Source organism: Microtus oregoni, unplaced genomic scaffold, assembly GCF_018167655.1.
Source record: "Microtus oregoni isolate MIOR12 unplaced genomic scaffold, Mior012 000077F_ref0000221, whole genome shotgun sequence".
In the NCBI taxonomy this organism is placed as follows: Eukaryota; Metazoa; Chordata; class Mammalia; order Rodentia; family Cricetidae; genus Microtus; species Microtus oregoni.
The window spans coordinates 6,557,921-6,571,451 of record NW_024544029.1 but is presented as its reverse complement, the minus strand read 5'-3'; the positions used below and the strand labels follow the sequence as shown (position 1 = coordinate 6,571,451).

The 13,531-nt window shown below is 49.6% G+C and overlaps 1 protein-coding gene across 1 annotated transcript; it reads left to right on the top strand.

Annotated features, from left to right (window-relative positions):
- Positions 1-1,081: 1,081 nt before the first annotated feature.
- On the top strand, positions 1,082-3,544 carry LOC121441497 (DNA-directed RNA polymerase I subunit RPA34-like; the record flags this gene model as incomplete). The annotated part of the gene is given in 3 exon segments (XM_041642728.1): positions 1,082-1,245; positions 2,364-3,453; positions 3,455-3,544. Coding segments are annotated over 3 exon segments (1,344 nt in total), but the record flags the coding sequence as incomplete, so codon positions are not given.
- Between the last annotated feature and the right edge of the window lie 9,987 nt (positions 3,545-13,531).

Genomic DNA, 13,531 nt, shown 5'->3' with positions numbered 1-13,531 from the left:
CCCCGAAGAGGTCAAGCCCCAGCTCCATGGCTTCTGAGCCATGGGTTGGGGATCGGTCTGGATGAGATTCAGACAGCCCCTCTGGGGACCCATGCCAGATGCCCAGGACACCCACCATCTGGCCACAGGCACCTCCCACAGAGGAAGAGCTGTCTACTCCAGAGAACATCTATCTCTCCAGGTAAAATCCCAGGCAGGAAGGGTAGGCTTCCCACAGGGTCTAGCTCAGTGTGGAGGACTGAAGTGCAAAGGTGCCCTAGGCTGTCTTGTGGAACAATAGCGCCTTGCCCTCTCCCCCTGCCTGCGGAAACATCAGAAGTGGTGCTCTGGGTAGTGACTGACCTTTGCCCCGTTTCTTGGCAGAGAACACGGTCTTCTCCATAGGGTGAGACTTCTCTCCCCCAAGGAGAGTATTCCTAGTCAGCCTGCCCTAAGTTGGGTTGCCAGGTTGAGAATGTGTCCTGCAAGCAGCCCTGTAGGACCGACTCCTCTAGAGGGCAGGCTCCTGCAAGAACCTTTAGCAGGAATCCCCACAAGTCATCCCAGCAGGTTCCATTGCTTGAGTCCTCAGACCCAAAGCTTGGGAAAATCTGAGCTGGGGAGCGAGTGACCCCAGGGCAGCAGAGTCCCCCTCTCCACCAATTCTGCCTTCCAGCTACTCACCTCCTGCCTCTGCCTGCTTGCTCCTTCAAGGCCAGCATTCTCATCAGTGACAACCAGCTCCTGCACTTACCATCATGTGCCACACCCTGAGGGACTGGTAGGTGTCAGAGTGAAACCTGAAAATTTAATAAGGAGAGACAGCAACCTGCTGTGCCTCCTGCCTCCAGCTTGCCTGAGTCTGCCTGAATCTGCACTGGCCAGTGAAATTCTTTAAGAAGGCTTCTGTTTTTCTCAGCCTTGCAAAGGTAAGCAGGCTTTTCCACTTCTTTTGGAGGTGGGCGTGGGGGGGGAGGGGAGGACGCTTCCGGGAAGCTGCCTCATCCATGCCACAGTCACATTGGTAAAATCTCATCTCATGGTCTTTCTACCTAGACCTTGTCAACCTGTGACAGCAAGAGACCCAGCGCAGGTCGTTGGGATGGCGGGTACCCAGGCCTCCGGTGCCACTCTGTTCTCTTGCCCCGCCAATTTTATGGCAATGTCTCCAGACTCGGATCTCCCTCATTTCTCCTTGGAGGTGCTCCTGTTTCCAGATACAGAAGTGTGGCTTATCCGAGCCCCTCCAGACTTTGCCCCACAGTGGTGAGTGGTCACTCCCACCCCACCCGCTGGGAGTACCCCCCACACACACACACACACCCTGGAAACTGAACCCACCCCACACTGTGAACCTAGAACTGTAGACAGCCTTTCTGACAACCCGGAGAGTCAGCCTCATTCTGTCTAGCCCAGGCTGGATTCTTAAGTCCCAGCATCGTCTGGCCTCGGTTTCTTGAGTCTGGAACTACAAGTGGGTGTCACATGTTCTTTTGTTTTGGAGAATCTTTTTTTGTTTGTTTGTTTTGTTTTTCAAGACAGGGTTTCTCTGTAGCTTTGGAGTCTGTCCTGCTGTCCTGGAACTAGCTCTTTTAGACCATGCTGGCCCTCAAATCACCTGCCTCCCGAGTGCTGGGATTAAAGGCTAGCACAGCCACCACTGACTGGCTTTGTTTTGGAGAATCTTAACATCCTATGCAGTAGTTAAACTCGGATCTTTCTGCTTCTACCTCCCAATTGCGGCTACCGAGCCCAATTTCATACAATGCTGGTGATCAAATCCAGGGCCCATTCATACTAGGCACAAACTCCCTGTCTGAGCCTCGTCCTTCGCCTGCCTGCCTTAAACATTACTTAGCCATAAATGATGGGGTTTAGGTTTAATGTCAGCACTCAGGAGACTGAGGCAGGAAAATGGTAGGCTTCGCGGCCAGCATGAGATAGGGAATACCAAGCTAGCATCACACACGGAGGGTCTGTCTCAAGAAACAGCCAGGAGCCGGGTGGACCTGGGTCGTGATCGTGCAGCACATGGGAGGCAAAGGCTGGTGGATCTCCAAGTTCCCTGCCAGCCTGGTCTACAGAGTGAGTTCCAGGACAGCCAGGGCTACACAGAGAAACACTGTCTCGAAAACCAAAAAATAAAAACGAAGCAAGCAAGCCAGGAACGGTGGCACGTGTCTGTTTGCAGTACCCAGGAGGTGATGCATGCTAATCAGGAGTTCTAGGCCTCACACAAACCCCACACAACAGAAGTTAGTTGAAACAAAACTCAGGGCTCTAGCACTGAGCTGCACCCTAGCCTAGAAAAGCTGCTTCTAGCCCCGGCCTCCCGCTTTGCAAAGTATCTAACCAGCCTCTGCCTTCTCCCTTTCTTTCCTCAGCCTCAATGGGCGGCCTGTGCCTCTCTCTGGCTCAAAGACTGTTAAGGGCAAACTGGATGGCAAGAGGTGCCGATGCCGGGTCCTTACTGGCAGCCCTCAGGCTGGAGAAGCCACCTTGCTGGCATCGTCAACAGAGGTGGGAGGGAGACTCACTTGTGCTCCGGCCCCCCATGGGAGCATAAGGATCATGGAGGGTCTTCAAGAGTATCTTATCTCTCGGGTCCCCCTGCAGCCCATTCCCACAAGCCTGCCACCTCAGATCCCTGCCAGCCTGCAGCCTCGGTTCTCTGCCTTTGGAGGCAGCCCTCTGTTCACAGGACCTGGGTCAGTCATGGCTCTGAGGTCACCTACTTCAGGGAAGAGGAAAAGGAAGAGAAAGGTCGCAGAGGCCTCAGACATTCAGGAGGCAGTCAACGGGCATGGGGCCATGGAGGTGGACACAGCCTGGAGTGGCCTAGAAATTAGGAAGAAGAAAAAGAAGCATCAGGTGAGCAAGGTAGAGATGCTGGGGGCTGAGACACTAGAGCCCATGGCAGAGATGGCAGAGCCCATGGGACTCCCATTCCCATCTGCCAGCAGCAGCAAGAAGAGGAAGAGCAAGTCCACGGGAGCAGAGACGTTCCAGCCAGAAGAGGAGCTGGAACCCATGGAATCTGTGGCGAAAATAGAGCCTCCTGATGAGACCATCTTGGTGGGCCAAGAAGAAAAGAGGCAGAAGGAGGCTGAAGGGATGCAAGCAGTGGAGGCCATCATGGCTGCCTCTCAGCTACAGATCACTGTGGAACCCCAGGAGGAAGCCTTCCCACTGCCCCCCACAAAGAAGAGGAGAAAAGAAAAGAGGCAGAATTTGGTGATGGAGCCAGATATGGGGCTCCCTGGAGTGACCACAGAGCCTGAACTTTCAGAACATGGGCTTCAGGTTGAGGCAGCTCCTGTGTCTCCCAAGAAGACCAAGAAGAAGAAAAAGTGGCTGGGCAAGACGCTGGCCTTGGGGGCAGAGGTGGCAGAAGCTGCACTTGCAGCTAACTTTGAGCCCCAGGTGGCTCCAGCACCCAGCAAGAAGAAAGAGAAAGGACAGAAGGTGATAGATTCCCCCGTCTGAGATGAGTGACCCAAGAGAATTTGAGGAACCTGAGGCTGGAACAATTCAAAGATCCACAAAAAAGAAGGAGGAGAAGGAGGAGGAGGAGGAGGAGGAGGAAGAGGAGGAAGAGAAGAAGGAGGAGGATGAAGAGAAGGAGGAGGAGGAGGAAGAGGAGGAGGAAGAGGAGGAGGAAGAGGAGGAGGAAGAGGAGGAGGAGGAGAGGAGGAGGAGAGGAGGAGGAGGAGGAGGAGGAGGAGGAGGAGGAGGAGGAGGAGGAAGAGAAGGAGGAGGAGGAAGAGGAGGAGGAGGAGGAGGAAGAAGAGGAGGAGGAGGAGAAGGAGGAGGAGGAAGAGAAGAAGAAGTCAGGAAAGTGGGGTGTAAGGCATCATTCCCCACTGAGAGATGTCTCCCACAGGACAGGAGAAAAAGCAGAGGAGCCTTACTAACATCCTGGGGAAAGTGAGGAACTAACAGAGCTGAGGTGGCCCAGGAAGGCTGTCAGAAACCAGCTGCAGGTGGTCCCCTCAAGCAAACACATCAGTACATCCAGCAGGAGCCTGGGCCTGGAAAAGGCTTTATTGCAACACTAAAGCCTCAGTGGCAGCGGATCACCGGGGCGCTTTGAGGAAGGGTTCATGGAGGACCAGGACGTCAAAGAGCCTGCGAGCCTAAGGGCAGGGGAGAAGAGCTTATCATTAAAGGCTGTCTGAAAAAAAAAAGGGGGTCCCTAAGTGTTCCCCCACTGGGAGAACACATTTCTGGGTTTTAATCTGCTCTGTCTCTGAGCAACCCTATCTGAGAAGAACAGAACCCCATGCTTCCCAGCCCATCATCACGGGATCTATTCCTGGCCTCAGCCACTGGACCAGACTGTACTACTGAAATGGAGAACTTCTCAGGAGACGTTGGCCAGCCTGGGAGGCTGATCTGGCCTGACACTGTGATCCCCTCTGACTGCTGTATTGTTCCCCTGTCCTCTACGCACTCGAACACGCAGCCACTGGTGAGTCTCTCTCTCTCTTCTGTGTCTCTGTCTCTCTCTGTCTCTGTCTCTGTGTTTGTGGGTTTGTTGCACATGAACAACTCTCAGGCAGGCCAGCTGCTCTGTCAGATGTTAACCCCCAGGGAATCACCAGCTGCTCTGTCAGATGTTAACCCCAGGGAATCACCAGCTGCTCTGTCAGGTGTTAACCCCCAGGGAATCACCAGCTGCTCTGTCAGATGTTAACACCCAGGGAATCAGCAGCTGCTCTGTCAGATGTTAACCCCAGGGAATCAGCAGCTGCTCTGTCAGATGTTAACCCCCAGGGAATCAGCAGCTGCTCTGTCAGATGTTAACACCCAGGGAATCACCAGCTGCTCTGTCAGATGTTAACCCCAGGGAATCAGCAGCTGCTCTGTCAGATGTTAACCCCCAGGGAATCAGCAGCTGCTCTGTCAGATGTTAACCCCAGGGAATCACCAGCTGCTCTGTCAGATGTTAACCCCCAGGGAATCACCAGCTGCTCTGTCAGATGTTAACCCTAGGGAATCAGCAGCTGCTCTGTCAGATGTTAACACCCAGGGAATCACCAGCTGCTCTGTCAGATGTTAACCCCCAGGGAATCACCAGCTGCTCTGTCAGATGTTAACCCCAGGGAATCACCAGCTGCTCTGTCAGATGTTAACCCCCAGGGAATCACCAGCTGCTCTGTCAGATGTTAACCCCCAGGGAATCAGCAGCTGCTCTGTCAGGTGTTAACCCCAGGGAATCACCAGCTGCTCTGTCAGGTGTTAACCCCCAGGGAATCACCAGCTGCTCTGTCAGATGTTAACCCCCAGGGAATCACCAGCTGTTCTGTCATATGTTAACCCCCAGGGAATCACCAGCTGCTCTGTCAGATGTTAACCCCAGGGAATCACCAGCTGCTCTGTCATGTGTTCACCCCCAGGGAATCACCAAGCGCTGAGGATGGCCATAAGCAGCCACAATAATGCAAATATAATATAAAAATTACAATTGATTGTAATAGACACGCAAATTCAGACAAACAAGCACACATAACACCGTGGGTGACCCACCCTAAAAATGACAGACCCACAGAAGTATGCTAAGGGAACACATTCTACCTGCAACCATAGATGAGAATTGGCTCTCATTCCCGGACAGGTGTATTCAGTGCTAGTGCACGCTTCCATCTTATCTTCTGACGTTTGTTTGTGTCTACTGTGGTTTGTAGGAACAGTATGCTACGAACTGTTATTCTTTGGTAGTTTTAGAGTTCACACAGAGTCTTGCCCTGTATCTCGGGCAGGACTGAAATGCATGTGTAGTCTTCCAGGCTGGCTTTATAGTCCTGAAGATGCTGCTGCCTCAGCTCCTCCTTAGCTGCACTGAAGCACTGGCAGCATTGCGGTTTAGTCAAGGCCTCATAGAGCCCAGGCAGGCCACTCTGTAGCCAAAGAAGATCTTGAGCAGGATCCTCATCTTCTCATCTCTAACTGCCCACTGCAGGAATTCCTTCCTGCTTTGAGCCACTCTGCCCTGTTAAGTAGGAAACCCTCCAGGCCAGGGTAGGCATGAGTGATGGGGGAGAGTCTTCTGTTTTGTGTTAATTTCATTAGTTAAATAAAGAGACTGCCTTGGCCCCTTAATAGGACAGAAAATTAGGTAGGTGGAATAAACAGAACAGAATGCTGGGAGAAAAAAGCCTAGTCAAGCAGTCGCCATGATTCTCCCACTCCAGACAGACGCAGGTTAAGATCTTTCCTGGTAAGCCAGCTCGTGGTACTACACAGAATATTAGAAATGGGTTAGATCAATATGTAAGAGCTAGCCAATAAGAGGTTAAAACTAATGGATCAAGCAATGTTTAAAAGAATACAGTTTCCATGTAATTACTTCCGGGGCTAAGCTAGCCATGCAGGCAGCCAGGCGCCGGGAACGCAGCCCGCCGCTCCTATTACAACTCATGAGTGAATTCCAGGCTGAGTGGAACTTGTCTCCAAAAGAATATGGAGATTCTAAATATTCTGAGCTATCAGGTCTGGAGACCAGGGCTGGCGAGATGGGTGGACAGGACTGTGTGACAACAGGACGTGCCAGCATCCTTGTGTCATCCTCGCCTGGTGGGGAAGGGAGCAGGTGCGGGAGCTTGCTGGCCTAACATCAGCGAGACACCTGTCTCACAAAGTAAGGTGGAAGTCCCGTGGTGATGGGGCACCCGCTTGCCTCGGGATGGGGAGATAGACGCAGGCAGATCTCAGTTCCAGGACTGCCAGGTAAACACAGAGAAACCCTGTCTCAGACACAAAGCAAAAAGATTTAAGGAATAAAAGCATCTGATGAATATTCCTGGTCTACATGTGTGCTCAAAGGGTGAGGACACACAGACAGACAGACAGACAGACAGTCACACACACACACACTTATGGTCATGCATATATCATACACAAACACATACCTGCCTTTTGTAGAGTTCTTCAACCCTGTCCTTGTCTGTTCCCCTTCGCTGCTGACTGTCTGTACCTTGTACTCATGGTCGTCTTTTTTCTTTGCGAAAGCATATGACTCTTAAACCCCACAGTGGCATATCTATTGGTTCCTTCTAATGAAGAATCCTTTCTTTTTCTCTCCTCTTGTTTGGACTCCGGTTTACTGTATGTAGTCCCGGCTGCCAAGGACCGTCGATCCTCCTGCCCTCAGCCAACTGAGTGTAGGTGGTATAGGTATGTAACTTGTCTTAGTGGGTTTTAGAAGTTTTACTTTTTAAATCATCTATGTAGGGGTGGATATCCTTGATCTTTTAATCCTTCTGCCTCCGCGTACAAATGTAGCGATTACAGGAATTCCACACCAGCCTGGTTTGTTTGGTTCTGGAAACCAAACCCAAGTTTCTGCATGGTGGGCAAGAGTTACCCCAACTGAGTCACACCTGGAGCTCAGGCAGGCTAGCCTCATACTCTCTGTAGCTGAGAAATACCTCCTGATTGAACTGCAGATCTTACCTATTGACCCTAATTTTTCTTTCTTTCTTTCTTTCTTTCTTTTTCTTTCTCTCTCTTTCTTTTCTTTTAGCCTTTCTAGATGACCTGTTTTTCTGACTGAGAGTCTTTAGAAGTTGCACACACAAGGGGTGTTGCTGGATGCCACTCTTCTGAAGCTAGTGAGCTGTGTTCTGGGTGGGGGGAAGAGGAGGCTGTCCCAGTCATGTGTCATCTCAGAGTCCCCTGTGTATCCAGGCAGCATTGAAGGTGTGTTCTGACCAGAAGCCTTCGAGTCGCCCGCAACTAACTCCCTATGCACCTCCGTGCGACAAAATGGAAGTCACCAGCCCATGTCCCGACCTCAGGCTGATGAAACTAGGAAGATGGAGCCTCACCCCCACTGCTTGAAGGTTTAGTCACCTCACCCCTTGGGGCAATCTCCTATCCCTCACATTTAGACAGTTCTAGGGAGTTTGTGGATTTGTCTTAAAACTAGATGCTAGAGCTAGGGTGAAGGTGTATGCCTATAATCCCAGGACTCTGGAGGCTTAGACTAGCGACTAGTCATAAATTCAAGGCCAGCTGGGCCTCCATGAGGCACAGTAGTCTAGGCTTTGGTGGCTCTCTCTCTAAAACACAGAAAGTGAACGACAGGACTAATGCTCAGTATGCCTAGCATACACACTGGCTCTGGCCCTGGCTTCTTTAGCATAAAATAAAACCAGGTGGAGCATGCCGCGAATCCCAGTATTGGGGGGCAGACACAAGAGGATCAGAGAGTCAAGGCCATCTTCCAACACAGAAAGTTGGAGGCCAGTCTAGGAGGAATGACACTCTATTTAACACCTACCCCCAAATCTTAATGCCCCAGTCTGAGAAAACAGTGACATAGCAGCCCATTCCAACCACGTATTCCTTGTGAATCAAAAGATCTTTCTGACAGAGAGAAGAAAATCAGGCATCCAGATGTGCAGGGCTATTTCCTGTGACTCACATCTGGAATTGGCCTGAGCCAATTGAGTTCATCCTTGTGCACAGCACTGAGGAGCTGTTGGGTAAGTACTCCTTGCTGGCCCTGTGGGAGGCACTGACAGGAAGGTTTGGGGAGCATGGAGACCCCCACCTGTGCCAATGAGAAAGGCAGGAAGGCTGCTGGCCCTGCCACCCATCAGAAACTCTGATGTTGTGCTGCCCCCTTGTGGCACTTCTGTACCAGTTCCGTGTTAGTGAGCCTGGTTTGCTGGGGTCCCTGCTTCAATTCCTGCCACAAACTGGCGTGACTGGGTGTGCTCAGAGGTGGGGTGGGGGGAGGCTTCCACTGCTCTGTACCCATCTGATGTGATTCTACCCTTCTTTACTTCATTCCATTTCTACAGTATCTTAATAAAAGAACAAAATAGGTGTCATAGATGTTCTGTCCAGGGGTTGTCCCTGAAGAAACTTCGTAAACCACATTGCTGGTTCTTCCTGGCCCCGCTGTCTATAATGAGGAACGATTGTCACTAAGCAAAAGTGTGAAATCGACGCCCTGGGTGAGATTCAGAAGCACAAGAAGCCTGACAGTGACTATCTGTCTGTACAGTGTCTAGTTACCTTGTTTGGTATGTGTTCATGTGCAGAATCCAAGGAAAAGGACCGGCAGGCTTGCTGAAGCTGGCCACCCTGGCACCTGGAGATGGAGGTGAATCTCCGTTTTTGTTCTGTTGTTGTGTTTTTTTTTTTCTTTTGGAGACAGGTTTTTCTGTTTGGCCCTTCCTCTCTAGACCAGGCTGGCCTTGAACTCACAGAGATCTGCCTGCTTCTGACTCCTGAATGCCAGGATTGTGGGTGTGTGCCACCTTTCGAGGCAGATGCATCTCCACCTCAGTGGCCTTGAGAAAGCCTGTGTTAAACACAAGGTGGCACTCGCGAAGTGACATTTGACACCGAACACCTGTGCTACACACACATACCTTGAGCTTGCAAGTGTGTGTGTCTACGGACACCGCTGCACACGTACACAGTGTAAGCATATAGTGTGTGAGTGCATCCCCACACACTTAAGTCAAAATAGTGTGAGGAAGCACAAGGACAGCCTGGGACGCTGTGGACCTTTAGTCCCAGCACTTGGGAGGCAGAGGCAGGCAGATCTCTGTGACATCAGCTTGATCTACAACTGCAGAACTTGCTGTCCCAGGAATCCTGGGCTACTCACAGAAGTCGGTCTATAAAAAAACAAACAAGGTGAAGGTAAAAAGGAAGCAGTACAAAGTTAGTTGAAGAAGCAGGTAGAAGATCTGACCTCCTCTGCAGGAGCATCCTGCTGGCCAGACCTAGGAGAACGAGACAGGACGCTGCTGCTGAGAACACTGGGTGGTCCTCTCTGGATGCTAGATGGTTGGCAGAGCCCAGCAAGCCAAGCCCTGGGGAATCTTATTACTGCTGAGTAGAATTCAATTGGTGGGCTGACAAGGTGATCCCAGCTTTGTTAGCACTGTGGGTCACCTGGATGTCTCGCCTCTCTACAGCATGGGACTAGGCGCCTCTCACAAGCCAAGGCCCTGCACTAGGGAGAAAAGAAGGCCACCTTGATCGATTCTACTGGTGCTAACCCCTGCTTCTTCCCCAATCATGGCAATATATGTTTTCTATGTTGGAAATAAAATGGCATTGTTAAATGAGCTTTTGGTTGTTTTGAGACAGGGCCTTTTCTGTTACTCATCTTTGGTTGATGTGGTACTATATAGCCCATGCTGGTTTGAAATTTAAGGCAATCTGCCTCAGTTTCCTGAGTGGCTGGAATTATATGTGGACCTCATCACTCCCCGTTTATGTTCCTATTTTTGTTTTGGTTTAGTTTGATTTTGTGTACCTATTTGTGTGTTTGTGTGTTGTTTTTCAAGATAGACTTTCTATAACAGCCTTGACTGTTCTGGAACTCACTTTTTAGAACAGACTGTCCTCGAACTCACAGAGATCAGCCTGCCTCTGCCTCCTGAAGGCCAGGATTAAAGTCTTGTGTCACCACCACCCAGTCTATGATCCTGCTTTCATTTCAGGTTTTTTTTTTAATAGGGTCTCATGTATTTCAGTCTGGTATTAAACTTGCTCTGTAGCAGAGGCCATCTTGAAATACTGCCCATCTTTTATTGCCTCATTCCTGCTCGTGTCACGATCTTGTGCCACCACACTGGTTTATGTCACAGGGATCAAACCCAGTACTTTAACCAGCCTAAGCAACTCCTATCCAAACTGTTTTACATTTGTGGCCCAAAATGTGTCCCTTTTTTCTGAAATTACCATTTAAAAATATATGTAGGGATGAATCTCAGGACACAATTGTATAGGTGCCTGGTACCTTGCAGGTCATCAACTGGCTCTGAATCTCCTGGAACTGGAGTGAACTATCATGTGAGTGCTGGGAATTGAAGTTGGGTCATCTCGAAGAGCAAACAATCTTTTTAATCCCTAATCCTCCTCTCTAGTCCTTCATCTTTAAAGTGTAACTTATGTGCATTGGAAGAAAATGTATTTAGAAGGCAGCGCTCCAAGAACCAGCAGTGCCGTCAGATCACAGTTATCTCACAAGACATCCTCAGGACAGGGCTGAGGACTGTTGACATTCTAGATGAGCTTATCTTTCAGGCACATCTGTGGGAGACTGCCTTCATTGTTGAGGAGGGACCCAATCATCTCGTGTCAGGCACTAAACTGCTATATTAGCACAAAACAAGCTAGCTGACTAGCAAGCAAGAATGCCTACACTGTGTCTCTGCGCTTGACGGTGGCAGTGATGTGTGCAGGTGACTAAATTCCTGCCTGAATTCCCCTAAATGACAGTGACCCAGATTGCAAACCGAGGAAACTCTTCCCTTGCTTTTCATCAGGATCTTTTACCACAGCGATGGCAATGAAACTAGGATACCTTTCTGGTCTTTGTTAGATTAATCCAGGGAGTGGTCCCCAGAACCACCCAAGCCAGTGCTTCTACAGTTTGTTCTCTCGTTGATGAGGGATAGGGAATGCAAAGGAGTGAGCAAAGCGAAAGTTTATGAAGGAAGGTGAGACATGTTCCCGAGTGGGAAGGTAGCCTAGAGGAAGGCTAGTGCCGAGCTATGTCTTGCTGAGCTTTTTATGGGCTCCCCGACTGGAACTGGACAGTGAAGTTGGTTACTTTTTCCTAAGATTGGTTATTTTATGGACATAAATGTGGGCTGAGCCAGTGAGGGCCAAATGCTGTTTGTAGATCCCTTTGGCCCTGTCATCGGATGATCAGGCACCGTTTGCCCAGTCAGGAAAGAAGAAAGTCATAAGCTGTGGTGCCCATCCCTGTGCATTCTTGTTTGCTTGTTTTGCCAGCCATTAATTAGACCATGTTCTCTTGGTCATGTGATCAACATGTTTGCCATAGATCCTTGTTATTATTGTTCATCAGGAGCTGACTCCTAAGCCAATACTTTATCTCTACTGATTTACCTCTTAGACATATTACCCTGATTGGGACAAATTTATCCACAAGCCTCAGAAGAAGTTAAATTGGTCATGTTAATGTCAGAGAATAACCAATGAGAGGCAATGCAAGCTTTAATACCATCCTTCAGGTCTCTGCCTACTTCTGTGACCCCAGACATGGAAGCGCAATACCTTTAATCCCAGCACTCAGGACTCAGAGGTCTGAAATCCAAGAGTTAAAGACGTGTGCCACGGGAAGATAGCAAGTTCAATACCAATCTAAAATACACGAGACCCTGTACCAAAACTGTAAAAATAAAAACAGGCTCATTTGAAGCAGGGAATGATAGCAAACCTATAATCCCAGCTGAGGCAGACTGCCTCAAATTTAAGATCAGCTCGGGCTTCATAGTACCAGGCCAGCCAAAGAGATGCTACAGAAAAGACTCCGTCTCAAAGCACACTGGTGTAGCACAAATTCTAATTGGTCTTAATAATAAAAACCCGGAATCAAATATTAGGGGGTGAAAGCTGAAAGATCAGAGAAGCAGAGCAGTCAGCCACTAGAGAGACTTTTTACCTCTACCAAATCCTCAGACCAAATAGGCGATCCTGTCCTCAGACTGCATCTTCAGATTGCAATGAGCTCCTGTCTCCTCCAGCCTTATATTCCTCTCTCTGCCCAGCCATATCCCATTCTGTCTCTACCTCCCTAGTGCTGGGATTAAAAGCATGGGACTCCCAAGTGTGAGTCACCACCGCCTGGCCTCTAGTGGCTAGCCTCTGCACTCTGGCAGGCTTTGTTATAACACAAACAAAATGTCACTACACACTGACCTCTCTGTATCCAGATCACAGTCCTATTGGTGCTTGAATACAAAGGACGGACCCTGATTTGAGGTTACGAACCAAACAACAAAACAGGGACAGGATAACAGGGAGGCCTGATGGCTCACAAATAAACTACTAGCACTTAGAAGGCAAGACCAGCACCCATTTTGAATTTTTTTTTTAAATTTATTTATTATGCATACAATATTCTGTCTGTGTGCATGTCTGCAGGCCAGAAGAGGGCACCAGACCTCTTTTACAGATGGTTGTGAGCCACCATGTGGTTGCTGGGAATTGAACTCAGGACCTTTGGAAGAATAGGCAATGCTCTTAACTGCTGAGCCATCTCTCCAGCCCTGAATTTTTTTTTTTAATTGGGTTTTTTTGAGACAGTTTCCTGGCTGTCCTGGAACTCACTCTGTAGACCACATTGATCTCAAACTCTGAGATCTACCTGCCTCTGCCTCCTGAGTTCTAGGTTTGAAGGTATGTGCCACCACTGCCTAGCTCCATTTTGAAGTTTTAAAACAAACATCTGGGGAAGGCCGTGATCGTGAAGGTCAGAGGACAGCCTGCGCAAGTGCGTTCTCTCTCCCATCATGGAGGCTCTGGGGACCCATGGGGTCATTTGGCGGTAGGTGTCTTTACCCGCTGAATTCTCTCTCTGCCCACATTATGTTTAATAATAATGTGATACATAAAGGAGCTGGAGAGATGGTGTGCTGTTTTTGCAGAGGGCCAGGGTTCAGTTCCCAGCACCCACATCAGGCAGCTCACAGTTACCTGGAACTCAGCTTCAAGAGGGTCCTCCACATCTGGCATCGGTGGGGATGGACAATCACATAAACCTATATAT